General features: G+C 47.1%; 1 protein-coding gene across 9 annotated transcripts in view; it reads left to right on the forward strand.

Annotated features, from left to right (window-relative positions):
* The first annotated feature begins 1,157 nt into the window (after nt 1-1,157).
* Nucleotides 1,158-17,603, forward strand: part of LOC116372112 (brain-specific angiogenesis inhibitor 1-associated protein 2-like) — a 141,484-nt gene continuing 125,038 nt past the window's right edge. For 5 of the 9 annotated variants that reach the window (XR_004209121.1, XM_031821208.1, XM_031821206.1 and 2 more), the window contains exon 1: nt 1,158-1,493. Coding sequence is in view for 7 of the 9 variants with exons in the window: in XM_031821208.1 (XP_031677068.1) it covers nt 1,422-1,493 (72 nt within the window). In the remaining 2 variants the exon portion in view is untranslated. The remainder of the gene's footprint in view (nt 1,494-17,603) is intronic. The other 4 variants (XM_031821205.1, XM_031821203.1, XM_031821209.1 and 1 more) reach the window with 1 other exon arrangement.

Below are 17,603 nucleotides of genomic sequence, written 5' to 3' on the forward strand. Positions count from 1 at the left end.
GGTTTTCCTCTAGGATTTTGCCTACGCTTAGCGCCATCCCATTTCTTTTCATCCTGAAAAATTGACTAGTATTTGCCGATGTCAAGCATACCCATAACATGATGCAGCCACTACCGTGCTTGAAAATAAGGAGGCAGTTACTCAGTGATGTGTTGTTGGATTTTCCTCAAACATAAGGCTTTGCATTCAGGCCAAAAGGTGTCTTCGTGTGCCATGTTTGGACTTTCTATAGGCACTGTATATATTTATAAAATATTAATCTTTATAGAACTATAATAAATCCTTGCCACCGTCCTCCTGTCTCAGCCTCCAGTATTTATGCTGCAGTAGTTTATGTGTCGGGGGGCTGGGGTCAGTTTGTTATATCTGGAGTACTTCTCCTGTCCTATTCGGTGTCCTGTGTGAATCTAAGTGTGCGTTCTCTAATTCTCTCCTTCTCTCTTTCTTTCTCTCTCTCGGAGGACCTGAGCCCTAGGACCATGCCCCAGGACTACCTGACATGATGACTCCTTGCTGTCCCCAGTCCACCTGGCCATGCTGCTGTTCCAGTTTCAACTGACCTGAGCCCTAGGACCATGCCCCAGGACTACCTGACATGATGACTCCTTGCTGTCCCCAGTCTACCTGGCCATGCTGCTGCTCCAGTTTCAACTTCCACCTGACTGTGCTGCTGCTCTAGTTTCAACTGTTCTGCCTTATTATTATTCGACCATGCTGGTCATTTATGAACATTGAACATCTTGACCATGTTCTGTTATAATCTCCACCCGGCACAGCCAGAAGAGGACTGGCCACCCCACATAGCCTGGTTCCTCTCTAGGTTTCTTCCTAGGTATTGGCCTTTCTAGGGAGTTTTTCCTAGCCACTGTGCTTCTCCACCTGCATTGCTTGCTGTTTGGGGTTTTAGGCTGGGTTTCTGTACAGCACTTTGAGATATCAGCTGATGTACGAAGGGCTATATAAATAAATTTGATTTGATTTGATTTGATTCTGCAACGCTTGCTGTTTGGGGTTTTAGGCTGGGTTTCTGTGTAAGCACTTTATAAATACATTTGTCGTTATAAATACATTTGATTTGAAACCAATGTCAGAAATTCAAATGAATAATGCAACTAGTTTAACATATTTGGGCAGAGAGAGAAGGGGAGAGGCGGTGTTTCAGAGAAGGCGGGTGGTGCTCTTGTAATTGGAAAAGCTTCGCGATGTGACAAGACGCTTTGGCGAACACCGCAGCGATTGATTGCGTGAGAGGGATTGAGTGGGTGCAACCGACCAAGAGAATTTTCCGGTTACTGTCTTTCTTTCAGGCACACGTACCTTCGCGGTAAATCGCATCACATCCTCTCTTCGTTTAGGCTACTCTCTCTACCCATTCGGCGTATTTCACTCGGATAACTTCTCTCTAAAGGAAAATACTGTTTATGGTTTTGACCGAAGATTTCAAGATGTCTCGCACCGACGAGGTTCACCGCATAACGGAGAATGTCTACAAGGTAAGCTTCTACAACTATAAAAAGTTTGATACCACAGGTTATTGACAGACGATATAGGCCTACTCATAATATAAGTTATGTAAATATTTTGGAATGTGTTTTTATTAGTGATTTTAATAGCGTTTTTGCCCTCCCCCATTCGGTGCGCATCTTGAACTGCGATTAGAATCTCTTCATTCGAAGAGAATTCCCGAGGGAGCGTTCGATGCTCTTTATTGAAGGTCTTCCCTGTTCAATTATATTGGCCTACTTTTCTGAATAAATGTACTTTTCAAAATTACGACCTACCTCCCTAATGACATTCTGTGAGTTATCATACGTATTTTACAGTCAATAGCGACGCGTAGCTTTCATTTTGTTGCCGTCCGTGGGGCATCAGGTAGGACTACATTTCTACAGTAAAATCGGCGCTCCTCGGCGCAGCCGCACAATGTAGGCTACACACCACTTTTCAGACATGTCATACTGCGCTATGCTTCTGCCATGATAACTAGATCATGTTTGTAATACGTTCAGGCTCAGTATTATGTTGATGTGAGAGATAGTGAACATGTAATGGACAGGCTACATATGACACACACCGTGGCACAGTCACATTTAATCAATAGATTCATTACACATTAACTTCTTTCAATGTATTTCATGTTGGCACCCTACTGTGTCCACTAGAACAGGGTGTGTGTGTGTGAGAGAGAGAGAAAGAGCGAGACATTCCTACACATTTGTGTTTGGTTGACAGGGCAGGAAGGAGGAGGTAGTAGAGGTAGGGCAGCTAGCAGGCTGTGTTGTAACAGGTACTTCAAACATTTGCCCTGGGGATTTCAACATCACAAAACCTGTTCAGCAAAAATAAGCCTGGGCTGGAGCCTCTGTGTTAGTTTCATATTGGGACAAGCTTCTTTCCAGGCGTTCATATTCCATTGATGACCTAAGAGAACAGCCTCCAAACTGATCCACTAGGACAGCTAGATCTAACTGTATATTACTAGCTAGTTCAGGGTTTCTCAGTCGGTCCTGGGGATTTTTATTTATCTGTTATTTATAGAACTATAATAAATTCTAGCCACCGTGCTTCCACATCTGCATTACTTGCTGTTTGGGGTTTTAAGCTGGGTTTCTGTATACACACGTTCTGCTGATGTAAAAATGGCTTTATAAATACATTTTGATTTGAAATCAAAGTCAGAAATTCAAAAGAATAATATAACTAGTTTAACATATTTGGGCAGAGAGAGAGAGGGGGGGGAGCAGAGAGAGAGGGGGGAGCAGAGAGAGAAGGGGGGCAGAGGGAGAAGGGGGCAGAGGGGGAGAGTGTGAGAGAGAGAGAGAGAGAGAGGGGGGGAGAGAGAGAGAGAGGGGGGGAGCGTGAGAGTGAGAGAAGGGGGGGAGACAGAGGGAGAGAGAGAGAGAGAGAGAGAGAGAGAAGGGGGGCAGAGGGAGAAGGGGGCAGAGGGGGAGAGCGAGAGAGAGAGAGAGAGAGAGAGAGAGAGAGAGAGAGAGAGAGAGGGGGGAGAGAGAGAGAGAGAGAGGGGGGAGAGCGTGAGAGAGAGAGAAGGGGGGGAGAGAAGGGGAGAGGTGTTTCAGAGAAGGCGGGTGTCCTGGGCCCCCCTGGGTGTATGTTTAATTCCCCCCCCCATCACTACACAGCTGATTCAAATAACCAACTCTTCATCAAGCTTTCAAAATCTTCCCTGGGGGCAGGACCACCTTTAGGAAACCCTCACCTTTAGGAAACCCTCACCTTTAGGAAACCCTCACCTTTAGGAAACCCTCACCTTTAGGAAACCCTCACCTTTAGGAAACCCTCACCTTTAGGAAACCCTCACCTTTAGGAAACCCTCACCTTTAGGAAACCCTCACCTTTAGGAAACCCTCAACTAGTTGACACCTGACGGCTGAGATTTCAGATGGGACAGAACCTTCCTTTTACACTGCATAGCCTAGAGCCCTCTGCCTATAGGAAACGAACTGGCTTCCAGAATATGGAAGGGCCTTGGGGTTTGGACCTGAAACAAGGTATTTTGTTGTAGTGGGGGGTCTGCACATATAAGCCTACAGAAATACCTGGACTAAAACACTCAGTTCAGTTGTAACCATTTTAAAGTATGCTAAGGGTCTCAACTACCACATGTTGGCTGGCCATAGGGCTCAAGTTGACTTCCTTGCGCTTGGCAACAGGGCTTGAACCTTTTTAATGAAACGCTATGGGAAACACCTGGTGCATAGTTGTTGTGGAATGCTAACAAAACTGTCTGGTTATGAGGATACTAACAACTTCCTGTTACACATGGAATCACATCACTATGATTCTACACACACAGCCTCCATGTTCTCCTCTCAGCTTTTCAAGGTGGAGAGACCATGGCAATGTTAGTAGGGCCCACCATATGAAAAGGTTTGGCAAAAGAAACCAAATCTTTGTTCTTTTTGGTTATTGTTCAGTTTCTACCATCTATGTTTCAAAATCCTTCAAACCGTTTTCTCCCTACTGAACACCACCCAAGCCCCAACATCCAACTAACCACCCATTTGCCCTGTTCACTGCAGTGCACCGACTTCCATACCCCCCCCCCCCCCCCCCCTCTTCTCTCAGCCTTCACCAGGCACAGTTCTACTCTGAAAGAAGGACATGTCGGATCCCAGAATAGGGCTGAGGGGAGCTGAGGTCTCTCTTGCTCTTCTTTTGGGAATCTGTCAGACGTCAGAAAGGAGGCCAGATGACGAGAGGCTGGGAGGGAGACGCTTCTTTTAGAGACCCTGAAGGAGGGAGGGAGGCGGGGAAGTGTTTGTTCTCTGGATGGATACACACCTGATACTGTTTGAGTCTCTATGCACTTTGATGAATCATTAGTCCTCCAGTGTTGATAATGATGCCTCCTGGCCCTGTGTAGTAGTAGTAGTAGTGGCCCTGTGTAGTAGTAGTAGTAGTAGTGGCCCTGTGTAGTAGTAGTAGTAGTGGCCCTGTGTAGTAGTAGTAGTAGTAGTGGCCCTGTGTAGTAGTAGTAGTAGTAGTGGCCCTGTGTAGTAGTAGTAGTAGTAGTAGTGGCCCTGTGTAGTAGTAGTAGTAGTAGTGGCCCTGTGTAGTAGTAGTAGTAGTAGTGGCCCTGTGTAGTAGTAGTAGTAGTAGTGGCCCTGTGTAGTAGTAGTAGTAGTAGTGGCCCTGTGTAGTAGTAGTAGTAGTAGTGGCCCTGTGTAGTAGTAGTAGTAGTAGTGGCCCTGTGTAGTAGTAGTAGTAGTGGCCCTGTGTAGTAGTAGTAGTAGTGGCCCTGTGTAGTAGTAGTACTGGCCCTGTGTAGTAGTAGTAGTAGTAGTAGTACTGGCCCTGTGTAGTAGTAGTAGTAGTAGTAGTACTGGCCCTGTGTAGTAGTAGTAGTAGTAGTAGTACTGGCCCTGTGTAGTAGTAGTAGTAGTAGTAGTACTGGCCCTGTGTAGTAGTAGTAGTAGTAGTAGTACTGGCCCTGTGTAGTAGTAGTAGTAGTAGTAGTACTGGCCCTGTGTAGTAGTAGTAGTAGTAGTAGTACTGGCCCTGTGTAGTAGTAGTAGTAGTAGTACTGGCCCTGTGTAGTTAGTAGTAGTACTAGTAGTAGTACTGGCCCTTGTAGTAGTAGTAGTACTAGTAGTAGTACTGGCCCTGTGTAGTAGTAAGTGAGTAGTAGTACTGGCCCTGTGTAGAGTAGTACTGGCCCTGTGTAGTAGTAGTATCAGCTGGCCCTGTGGTAGTAGTAGTACTGGCCCTGTGTAGTAGTAGTAGTAGTGGCCCGTGTAGTAGTAGTAGTACTGGCCCTGTGTAGTAGTAGTAGTACTGGCCCTGTGTAGTAGTAGTACTGGCCCTGTGTAGTAGTAGTATAGTAGTAGTACTGGGCCCTGTGTAGTAGTAGTAGTGAGTAGTACTGGCCCTGTGTAGTAGTAGTATTAGTAGTAGTAGTACTGGCCCTGTAGTAGTAGTAGTAGTAGTAGTACTGGCCCTGTGTGTAGGTAGTAGTAGTAGTAGTAGTACGGCCCTGTGTAGTAGTAGTAGTAGTAGTAGTACTGGCCCTGTGTAGTAGTAGTAGTAGTAGTAGTATTACTGGCCCTGTGTAGTAGTAGTAGTAGTAGTACTGGCCCTGTGTAGTAGTAGTAGTACTAGTAGTAGTACTGGCCCTGTGTAGTAGTAGTAGTAGTAGTACTGGCCCTGTGTAGTAGTAGTACTGGCCCTGTGTAGTAGTAGTACTGGCCCTGTGTAGTAGTAGTACTGGCCCTGTGTAGTAGTAGTACTGGCCCTGTGTAGTAGTAGTACTGGCCCTGTGTAGTAGTAGTACTGGCCCTGTGTAGTAGTAGTAGTAGTAGTAGTAGTGGCCCTGTGTTGTAGTAGTACTGGCCCTGTAGTAGTAGTAGTGACCCTGTGTAGTATTAGTAGTAGTGGCCCTATGTAGTAGTACTGGCCCTGTGTAGTAGTACTGGTCCTGTGTAGTAGTAGTGGCCCTGTGTTGTAGTAGTAGTAGTGGCCCTGTGTAGTAGTAGTGGCCCTGTGTAGTAGTAGTAGTAGTAGTAGTACTGACCCTGTGTAGTAGTAGTGGCCCTGTGTAGTAGTACTGGCCCTGTGTAGTAGTAGTGGCCCTGTGTAGCAGTAGTAGTAGTAGTACTGGCCCTGTGTAGTAGTAGTACTGGCCCTGTGTAGTAGTGGCCCTGTGTGGTAGTAGTAGTAGTGGCCCTGTGTTGTTGTAGTAGTGACCCTGTGTTGTTGTAGTGGCCCTGTGTTGTAGTAGTTGTAGTGGCCCTGTGTAGTAGTAGTACTGACCCTGTGTTGTAGTAGTAGTACTGGCCCTGTGTAGTAGTACGGACCCTGTGTAGTAGTAATAGTAGTAGTGACCCTGTGTAGTACTAGTACTGGCCCTGTGTAGTAGTACTGGCCCTTTGTTGTTGTAGTAGTACTGGCCCTGTGTAGTGGTAGTAGTACTGGCCCTGTGTAGTGGTAGTAGTAGTGGCCCTGTGTAGTAGTAGTAGTACTGGCCCTGTGTAGTAGTAGTGACCCTGTGTTGTAGTAGTAGTCGTAGTAGTGACCCTGTGTAGTAGTAGTCGTAGTAGTAGTGACCCTGTGTAGTAGTAGTAGTAGTAGTAGTCGTAGTAGTAGTGGACCTGTGTAGTAGTAGTAGTAGTAGTAGTAGTACTGACCCTGTGTAGTGGACCTGTGTAGTAGTACTGGCCCTGTGTAGTACTAGTGACCCTGTGTTGTTGTAGTAGTAGTAGTAGTAGTAGTAGTAGTAGTAGTAGTGGCCCTGTGTAGTAGTAGTACTGGCCCTGTGTAGTAGTACTGGCCCTGTGTAGTAGTACTGACCCTGTGTAGTAGTAGTGACCCTGTGTAGTAGTACTGGACTTGTGTTGTAGTAGTAGTAGTACTGGCCCTGTGTAGTAGTAGTAGTGGCCCTGTGTAGTAGTAGTAGTAGTAGTGGCCCTGTGTAGTAGTAGTAGTAGTAGTGGCCCTGTGTAGTAGTAGTAGTGGCCCTGTGTAGTAGTAGTAGTAGTACTGGCCCTGTGTAGTAGTAGTAGTAGTAGTACTGGCCCTGTGTAGTAGTAGTCGTAGTAGTAGTAGTACTGGCCCTGTGTAGTAGTAGTCGTAGTAGTAGTAGTACTGGCCCTGTGTAGTACAAAGATGCATACAAAGCTCTCCCTCGCCCTCCATTTGGCAAATCTGACCATAATTCTATCCTCCTGATTCCTGCTTACAAGCAAAAACTAAAGCAGGAAGTACCAGTGACTCGCTCAATACGGAAGTGATCAGATGACGCGGATGCTACACTACAGGACTGTTTTGCTAGCACAGACTAGAATATGTTCCGGGATTCATCCAATGGCATTGAGGAATACACCACCTCAGTCATTGGCTTCATCAATAAGTGCATTGATGACGTCGTCACCACAGTGACTGTACATACATATCCCAACCACAAACCCTGGATTACAGGAAACATCCACATCGAGCTAAAGGCTAGTGCTGCTGCTTTCAAGGAGCGGGACGCTAATCCGGACGCCTATAAGAAATCCGGTGATGCCCTCAGACGAACCGTCAAACAAGCAAAGCATCAAAACAGGATTAAGATTGAATCCTACTACACCGGCTCTGATTCTCGTCGGATGTGGCAGGGCTTGAAAACTATTACGGACTACAAAGGGAAACCCAGACACGAGCTGCCCAGTGACGTGGGCCTACCAGACGAGCTAAATGCCTTTTATGCTCGCTTCGAGGCAAGCAACACTGAATCATGCACGAGAGCACCAGCTGTTTTGAATGACTGTGTGATAACGTTCTCGGCAGCCGATGTGAACAAAACCTTTAAACAGGTCAACATTCACAAAACCGCGGGGCCAGATGGATTACCAGGACGTGTACTCAAAGCATGCGTGGACCAACTGTCGAGTGTCTTCACCGACATTTTCAACCTCTCCCTGACCGAGTCTGTAATACCTACATGTTTCAAGCAGACCACCATAGTCCCTGTGCCCAAGGAAGCAAAGGTAACCTGCCTGATTACCGCCCCGTGGCACTCACATCGGTAGCCATGAAGTGCTTTGAAAGGCTGGTCATGTCTCACACCAACAGCATCCTCCCGGATACCCTAGACCCACTCCAATTCGCATACCGCCCCAACAGATCCACAGATCAACAGATGTCGCAATCTCTATTGCACTCCACACGGCCCTTTCTCACCTGGACAAAAGCAACACCTATGTGAGAATGCTATTCATTGACCACAGCTCAGCGTTCAACACCATAGTACCCTCAAAGCTCATCAGTAAGCTGAGGACCCTGGGACTAAACACCTCCCTCAGCAACTGGATCCAGGACTTCCTGACAGGCTGCCACCAGGTGGTAAGAGTAGGCAACAACACATCTGCCATGCTGATCCTTAACACTGGGGCCCCTCAGGGGTGTGTACTTAGTCCCCTCCTGTATTCCCTGTTCACCCATGACTGCGTGGCAAAACACGACTCCAACACCATCATTAAGTTTGCTGACGACAAAAGTGGTAGGCCTAATCACCGACAATGATGAGACGGCCTATAGGGAGGAGGTCAGAGAACTGGCAGTGTGGTGCCAGGACAACAACCTCTCCCTCAATGTGAGCAAGACAACGGAGCTGTTGGTGGACTACAGGAACAGGCCCCCATTAACATCAACGGGTCTGTAGTGGAGCTGGTCGAGAGTTTCATGTTCCTTGGTGTCCACATCACCAACAAACTATCATGGTCCAAACATACCAAGACAGTTGTGAAGAGGGCACAACAAAACCTTTTCCCCCTCAGGAGACTGAGAGGATTTTGCATGGGTCCCCAAATCCTCAAAAGGTTCTTCAGCTGCACCATCGAGAGCATCCTGACCGGTATGGCAACTGCATGGCAACTGCCGTGCATCCTGGTATGGCAACTGCCGGGCATCTGACCATAAGGCGCTACAGAGGGTAGTGTGAATGGCCCAGTACATCACTGGGGCCAAGCTTCCTGCCATCCAGGACCTATATGATAGGCGGTGTCTGAGGAAAGCCCATAAAATTGTCAGTCTCCAGTCACTCAAGTTATAGACTGTTTTCTCTGCTACCGCACAGCAAGTGGTACCGGAGCGCCAAGTCTAGGACCAAAAGGATCCTCAACAGCTGCTAACCCCCAGCCATTTGACTGCTGAACAATTCATAAAAATCGCCACTGGACAATTTACATTGACTCCCCCCCCTCCCTCCCTTTTGTACACTGCTGCTACTCACTGTTTGTTTGTTACCTATGCATAGCCACTTCGCCCCCACCTACATGTACAGATTACCTCAACTAGCCTGTACCCCTGCACACTGACTCTGTACCGGTGCCCCCTGTATATAGCCTGCACACTGACGCTGTACCGGTGCCCCCTGTATATAGCCTCCACACTGACTCTGTACCGGTGCCCCATGGAATATAGCCTCCACACTGACTCTGTACCGGTGCCCCCTGTATATAGCCTCCACACTGACTCTGTACCGGTGCCCCATGGAATATAGCCTCCACACTGACTCTGTACCGGTGCCCCCTGTATATAGCCTCCACACTGACTCTGTACCGGTGCCCCATGGAATATAGCCTCCACACTGACTCTGTACCGGTGCCCCCTGTATATAGCCTCCACACTGACTCTGTACCGGTGCCCCATGGAATATAGCCTCCACACTGACTCTGTACCGGTGCCCCCTGTATATAGCCTCCACACTGACTCTGTACCGGTGCCCCATGGAATATAGCCTCCACACTGACTCTGTACCGGTGCCCCCTGTATATAGCCTCCACACTGACTCTGTACCGGTGCCCCCTGTATATAGCCTCCACACTGACTCTGTACCGGTGCCCCCTGTATATAGCCTCCACACTGACTCTGTACCGGTGCCCCCTGTATATAGCCTCCACATTGACTCTGTACCGGTGCCCCCTGTATATAGCCTCCACACTGACTCTGTACCGGTGCCCCCTGTATATAGCCTCCACACTGACTCTGTACCAGTACCCCCTGTATATAGCCTCCACACTGACTCTGTACCGGTGCCCCCTGTATATAGCCTCCACACTGACTCTGTACCGGTGCCCCCTGTATATAGCCTCCACACTGACTCTGTACCGGTGCCCCCTGTATATAGCCTCCACACTGACTCTGTACCGGTGCCCCCTGTATATAGCCTCCACATTGACTCTGTACCGGTGCCCCCTGTATATAGCCTCCACACTGACTCTGTACCGGTACCCCCTGTATATAGCCTCCACACTGACTCTGTACCGGTGCCCCCTGTATATAGCCTCCACACTGACTCTGTACCGGTGCCCCCTGTATATAGCCTCCACACTGACTCTGTACCAGTACCCCCTGTATATAGCCTCCACACTGACTCTGTACCGGTGCCCCCTGTATATAGCCTCCACACTGACTCTGTACCGGTGCCCCCTGTATATAGCCTCCACACTGACTCTGTACCGGTGCCCCCTGTATATAGCCTCCACACTGACTCTGTACCGGTGCCCCCTGTATATAGCCTCCACACTGACTCTGTACCGGTGCCCCCTGTATATAGCCTCCACACTGACTCTGTACCGGTGCCCCCTGTATATAGCCTCCACACTGACTCTGTACCGGTGCCCCCTGTATATAGCCTCCACACTGACTCTGTACCGGTGCCCCCTGTATATAGCCTCCACACTGACTCTGTACCGGTGCCCCCTGTATATAGCCTCCATAGCCTTGTTATTCTTACTGTGTTACTTTTTATTATTACTTTTTATTCTAGCCGACTTGGTAAATATATTCTTCTTCTTGAACTGCGCTGTTGGTTAAGGGCTTGTAAGTCAGCAATTCACAGTAAAGTCTACACTTGTATTCGGCGCATGTGACAAATAAAGTTTGATTTGGTTGGCTCTGCTATGGGTGACTGCATGGTACAGCCAAGTCCATTTCCATGGTAGAATGATGTATAAACCGCCTAGCTTTACATGCTCTGAGGGGATGGAGAGTCGCTAGGGCAACGGGCCTGTCTGCTCTGCTGAAGAAGATGGAGGAGGAGGAGACGGCCGAAAATCTGGATACCGCACAACACTAGCTAGCTACCAGTGTCGACCCCGCCCCTTCTTCTGTGGGGTTTATCGTGGCTGTCATCCAACATTATTGTGCATTAACGCCACCTACTGTACTGGAGTGCACCGGACTGGCCGAGGCGGTGTCACCGGACTGGATGACTGGCCGTGGCGGTGTCACCGGACTGGATGACTGGCCGTGGTCGTGTCACCTAACTTGACTGGGTTTGAACTCCACTCTCCATACTGTTTCCTGTCTCCTACTATTCTGGGGTTTCCCCAAGCCTCATTGGTTGTTAGCAGGACTGGGGATTGATTGTGATATGGTTTAGGAGACATTTGAATCCTGCTGGGTCATTTCACTACAGAATGCATTAGCGCGGTCTTGTGCACGCGTGCCTAAGCAGCCGGCGGCTGCACCGGGTGGAGGAGATGCCAACACGCTGTTGTGACTCACATGACACCACTGTGTGTGTCAGAGTACAGGGCAGGGTTTGTAAGCACAGCAGTGTGTGTGTGTGGGTTGAATCTCATTGTGGCCCTGTTTGTTCAGTAAAGGGGCACTCCTTGGTTTGAGTCCCTACATGAGTACAGGGCAGGGTTTGTAAGCACAGCTGTGGGGGTGTTGGAATCTCACGCTCTTCCTCGGGGATGTGGCCCACGGACCCCCTTTAATAGTGGATTCATCTCCCAGAACATAATACAGTGGGGCAAAAAAGTATTTAGTCAGCCACCAATTGTGCATGTTCTCCCACTTAAAAAGATGAGAGAGGCCTGTAATTTTCATCATAGGTACACTTCAACTATGAAGAATTTATTTGCAAATTATGGTGGAAAATAAGTATTTGGTCAATAACAAAAGTTTATCTCAATACTTTGTCATTGCCAACAAAGGGTATATAACAAAGGTTTCACAAGTTTTCACAAGGTTTTCACACACTGTTGCTGGTATTTTGGCCCATTCCTCCATCCACTCCTCTAGAGCAGTGATGTTTTGGGGCTGTTGCTGGGCAACACAGACTTTCAACTCCCTCCAAAGATTTTCTATGGGGTTGAGATCTGGAGACAGGACCTTGAAATGCTTCTTACGAAGCCACTCCTTCATTGCCCGGGCGGTGTGTTTGGGATCATTGTCATGCTGAAAGACCCAGCCACGTTTCATCTTCAATGCCCTTGCGGATGGAAGGAGGTTTTCACTCAAAATCTCAACATACATGTCCCCATTCTTTCCTTTACACCGACTGGCCGTGGCGGTGTCACCGGACTGGTCCCCCGTGTGGTTCTGGGATTTTTGCTCACCGTTCTTGTGATCATTTTGACCCCACGGGGTGAGATCTTGCGTGGAGCCCCAGATCGAGGGAGATTATCAGTGGTCTTGTATGTCTTCCACTTCCTAATAATTGCTCCAGCAGTTGATTTCTTCAAACCAAACTGCTTACCTATTGCAGATTCAGTCTTCCCAGCCTGGTGCAGGTCTACAATTTTGTTTCTGGTGTCCTTTGACAGCTCTTTGGTCTTGGCCATAGTGGAGTTTGGAGTGTGACTGTTTGAGGTTGTGGACAGGTGTCTTTTATACTGATAACAAGTTCAAACGGGAGCCATTAATACAGGTAACGAGTGGAGGACAGAGGAGCCTTTTAAAAGAAGAAGTTACAGGTCTGTGAGAGCCAGAAATCTTGCTTGTTTGTAGGTCACCAAATACTTATTTTCCACCATAATTTGCAAATAAATTCATAAAAAATCCTACAATGTGATTTTCTGGATTTTTCTCTCTCATTTTGTCTGTCATAGTTGAAGTGTACCTATGATGAAAATTACAGGCCTCTCTCCTCTTTTTAAGTGGGAGAACTTGCACAATTGGTGGCTGACTAAATAGTGTTTTGCCCCACTGTATGTTAGCCTGGACTGTAAAACACACGTTTATTTGTATTTACTCAGTCTGTTTCTAAACTTACTGTTGAGACGTCAAAATAAAATGCTTATGTCACGAACAGTCACTCAATGAGCCATGTCAGGTAACATGTTTTGGATTGGTAAGTTAGTATAGCCAGCTTTCTAAAATTGTAGTAATTATGATCGAATTATCGACCGGGGAGCCCCCATAGATTTTTGTTAGTTACTCTCACTCAGATATCATAATAAAAACTAAGAAATCTTCTCTCTGCCCACATGGCAAAATGTGTAGAATAGCATTATAAAACTAAACATCTTCTCTCCGCCCACATGGCAAAATGTGTAGGATAGCATTATAAAACTAAAACATCTTCTCTCCGCCCACATGGCAAAATGTGTAGAATAGCAACAAACTTGCTTTAAAACTGCAACATTTTCTCTACACCCCCATGGCAAAGTGTGTTGAATTTAAATGAACTTAACATCAGTCTCTTCTGTGAAGGGGGAGCTAAAATGTTATGTTCGCGGGGGGACCGTTTAGCTCCGGTCCCCTGGCTCTGACTGCATGTGTGGGTATAGATGTGAGTACTCAGACCCGCGAGCCACTGTGGCCCCTCATGATGAGTTCAGAGTTTGTGGCCCCCACTCCCATCAGTGACCATCCCTCTACTACCTGAAGGAGAGACAGGCCTCTGAACCCTACAGTGACTCAGTATGGTGACTCACCCTCCCTCTACTTTGTTTACCTTAGTGGGAGACAGACAGCTACACACACAGAGAGAGACAGAGAGAGAGAGGGCTTGAACAGCTCTAAACATGGAGCTCCAGAACCCGGTCATCCTGACACTCACAGGCTTAGTAAGGCTTTCTGAGATCAGGGCGTCTCCAGACTGACACTCATAGCCTAGGTTTGGTGAGTGTGTGTGCATATAGCCTAGGTTTGGTGAGTGTGTGTACATATAGCCTAGGTTTGGTGAGTGTGTGTACATATAGCCTAGGTTTGGTGAGTGTGTGTACATATAGCCTAGGTTTGGTGAGTGTGTGTGCATATAGCCTAGGTTTGGTGAGTGTGTGTGCATATAGCCTAGGTTTGGTGAGTGTGTGTGCATATAGCCTAGGTTTGGTGAGTGTGTGTGCATATAGCCTAGGTTTGAGTGTGTGTGCATATAGCCTAGGTTTGAGTGTGTGTGCATATAGCCTAGGTTTGGTGAGTGTGTGTGCATATAGCCTAGGTTTGGTGAGTGTGTGTGCATATAGCCTAGGTTTGGTGAGTGTGTGTGCATATAGCCTAGGTTTGGTGAGTGTGTGTGCATATAGCCTAGGTTTGGTGAGTGTGTGTGCATATAGCCTAGGTTTGGTGAGTGTGTGTGCATATAGCCTAGGTTTGGTGAGTGTGTGTGCATATAGCCTAGGTTTGGTGAGTGTGTGTGCATATAGCCTAGGTTTGGTGAGTGTGTGTGCATATAGCCTAGGTTTGGTGAGTGTGTGTGCATATAGCCTAGGTTTGGTGTGTGTGTGTGGTTGCATGTTTGCATACGTCTGATCTCCACCAGGCCAGCTTGTAATCTCGTGGGGCGGGGCTGGGGGCGGGGATGTGTGTGGGTGTGTGATATTACTAGGCAACTTGGTTGTTAGGACCAAGGAGGGCAGACAATGGGGAAAGTCAACACGACACAACACTGTGGCAGGGGGATGGGAGGGCCTCAAACCCTCAGGCCCAATTCAGAGTTCACAGGCCATATGTATCAGTGTCTGAGTAGGACTGCTGATTTAGGATCAGTTTAGCCTTTTAGAAGACAATGAAGAACAACACATGGACGGGGTGGGGGCATGATCCTAGATCTGTAGCAAGCTTTGTGGCTTGGGTCTGGAGGGGGAGGGGTGGACAGAGGGCTGACCTCATAGGCCCGAGGTAGGAGCTGCTCCTTAATCACAGACTGGCTGATTAACATCCCACAAATCCTAATTTTAACAGTTAGGGGGATGTCACATCTGGACTGATCTTGGCTGCCAAATAAGAGGGGGGGGGGGGGGCAGATGGTGAGGGAAGGAGGGGGGCAGATGGTGAGGGAAGGAGAATAAGGGAGGAGGTGTTGGGAGGGAAACAGGAGACAATGTGAGGAGGTGTTGGGAGATGTGGGAAGAGTATAGGAGGGGAGGAGTCTAGGAGAGGTGGGAAGAGAGGTTGAAACCCCCTGTCTGCCATGCTCTGGCTCCAGAATGTGTCAACTAGGACAGTTTCCATCTGAGCCACGTAAACATCTCTATATATGTCTCTATGTGGTTTACAGGGATTGTGAAACAGCAGTGTTGAGGTTGTGTTCCTAACCAACCGACCGCACCCTGCCAGCCTGGCCAGGAGAGAGGAGAGAAGGGTGTGTCCCATCGTTACCTGCCCTCAGGTTTTCCCTCCTTCCATTCCCTTCCCAGCACCCCTCCCAAACTGTCAACACTACCACACTGCCAGTGGCAAGGAACACTCAGACCCAATTATACCCGACTAACTTAATGGTAGGGTATAGTGACCGGTTAAATATGAGTTGACCAAGGGAAGAATGGAAGTGTGTGTGTGTTTGGAGGGTGAGGCAGAGCACATGCTAAGCTGTCCTGAATAACTGGGCCTGCTGGGAACATACGTGGCCCCATTATTATAGGACGACTTGGGAGAATGATGATCTGCAACAGACAGTAGTAACTCTACAGCCAGACTGGCCTGCTACTGGGCCTTACTACACTTTATCAAACGTCCAGAGTCAAACCACAACTGATGCAAATCAAATGAAACATACAAATAACATGGCGTTATTCAAAAGATATGTTCATTGCAGCCTGGAGGAGATTAGAATGTTGTTCTCACTGGAAAACAACAAGGCAACCATTCATTACATTACCCATAGAATAGTCTAGGTAGGATAACAGTGTTGTTCTCACTGGAAAACAATAAGGCAACCATTCATTACATTACCCATAGGCTAGTCTAGGATAACTGTTGTAGACTAGGTAGGATAACTGTGTTGTAGGCTGGGTAGGATAACTGTGTTGTAGGCTAGTCTGGGTAGGATAACTGTGTTGTTCTCACTGGAAAACAACAAGGCAACCATTCATTACATTACCCATAGAATAGTCTAGGTAGGATAACTGTGTTGTTCTCACTGGAAAACAACAAGGCAACCATTCATTACATTACCCATAGAATAGTCTAGGTAGGATAACTGTTGTTCTCACTGGAAAACAACAAGGCAACCATTCATTACATTACCCATAGAATAGTCTAGGTAGGATAACTGTGTTGTTCTCACTGGAAAACAACAAGGCAACCATTCATTACATTACCCATAGAATAGCCTAGGTAGGATAACAGTGTTGTTCTCACTGGAAAATGACAAGGCAATCATTCATTATATTACCCATAGAATAGTCTAGGTAGGATAACTGTGTTGTTCTCACTGGAAAACAATAAGGCAACCATTCATTACATTACCCATAGGCTAGTCTAGGATAACTGTTGTAGGCTAGGTAGGATAACTGTTGTAGGCTAGTCTGGGTAGGATAACTGTGTTCTCACTGGAAAACAATAAGGCAATCATTCATTACATTACCCATAGAATAGTCTAGGTAGGATAACAGTGTTGTTCTCACTGGAAAACAATAAGGCAACCATTCATTACATTACCCATAGAATAGTCTAGGATAACTGTGTTGTAGGCTAGGCTAGGTAGGATAACTGTTGTAGGCTAGGTAGGATAACTGTTGTAGGCTAGGTAGGATAACTGTTGTAGGCTAGGTAGGATAACTGTGTTGTAGGCTAGGCTAGGATAACTGTGTTGTAGGCTAGGCTAGGATAACTGTGTTGTAGGCTAGGCTAGGATAACTGTGTTGTAGGCTAGGCTAGGATAACTGTGTTGTAGGCTAGGTAGGATAGCTGTTGTAGGCTAGGTAGGATAACTGTTGTAGGCTAGGTAGGATAACTGTTGTAGGCTAGTCTAGGTAGGATAACTGTTTTGTAGTCTAGGTAGGATAACTGTGTTGTAGGATAACTGTGTTGTAGTCTAGGAAGGATATCTGTTGTAGTCTAGGAAGGATATCTGTGTCATAGGATAACTGTGTTGTCTAGGTAGGATAACTGTTGTAGTCTAGGTAGGATAACTGTTGTAGTCTAGGAAGGATAACTGTGTTGTAGTCTAGGAAGGATATCTGTGTTGTAGGATAACTGTGTTGTCTAGGTAGGATAACTGTGTTGTAGGCTAGTCTAGGTAGGATAACTGTGTTGTAGGCTAGTCTAGGTAGGATAACTGTTGTAGGCTAGTCTAGGTAGGATAACTGTTGTAGGCTAGGAAGGATAACTGTGTTGTAGTCTAGGAAGGATATCTGTGTTGTCTAGGTAAGATAACTGTGTTGTAGGCTAGGTAGCATAACTGTGTTGTAGGCTAGGTAGCATAACTGTTGTAGGCTAGTCTAGGTAGGATAACTGTGTTGTAGTCTAGGTAGGATAACTGTGTTGTAGGATAACTGTTGTAGTCTAGGAAGGATAACTGTGTTGTAGTCTAGGAAGGATATCTGTGTTGTAGGATAACTGTGTCGTCTAGGTAGGATAACTGTTGTAGTCTAGGAAGGATATCTGTGTTGTAGGATAACTGTTGTAGTCTAGTAAGGATATCT

Source organism: Oncorhynchus kisutch, unplaced genomic scaffold (assembly GCF_002021735.2).
Source record: "Oncorhynchus kisutch isolate 150728-3 unplaced genomic scaffold, Okis_V2 scaffold3923, whole genome shotgun sequence".
Lineage (NCBI taxonomy): Eukaryota > Metazoa > Chordata > Actinopteri > Salmoniformes > Salmonidae > Oncorhynchus > Oncorhynchus kisutch.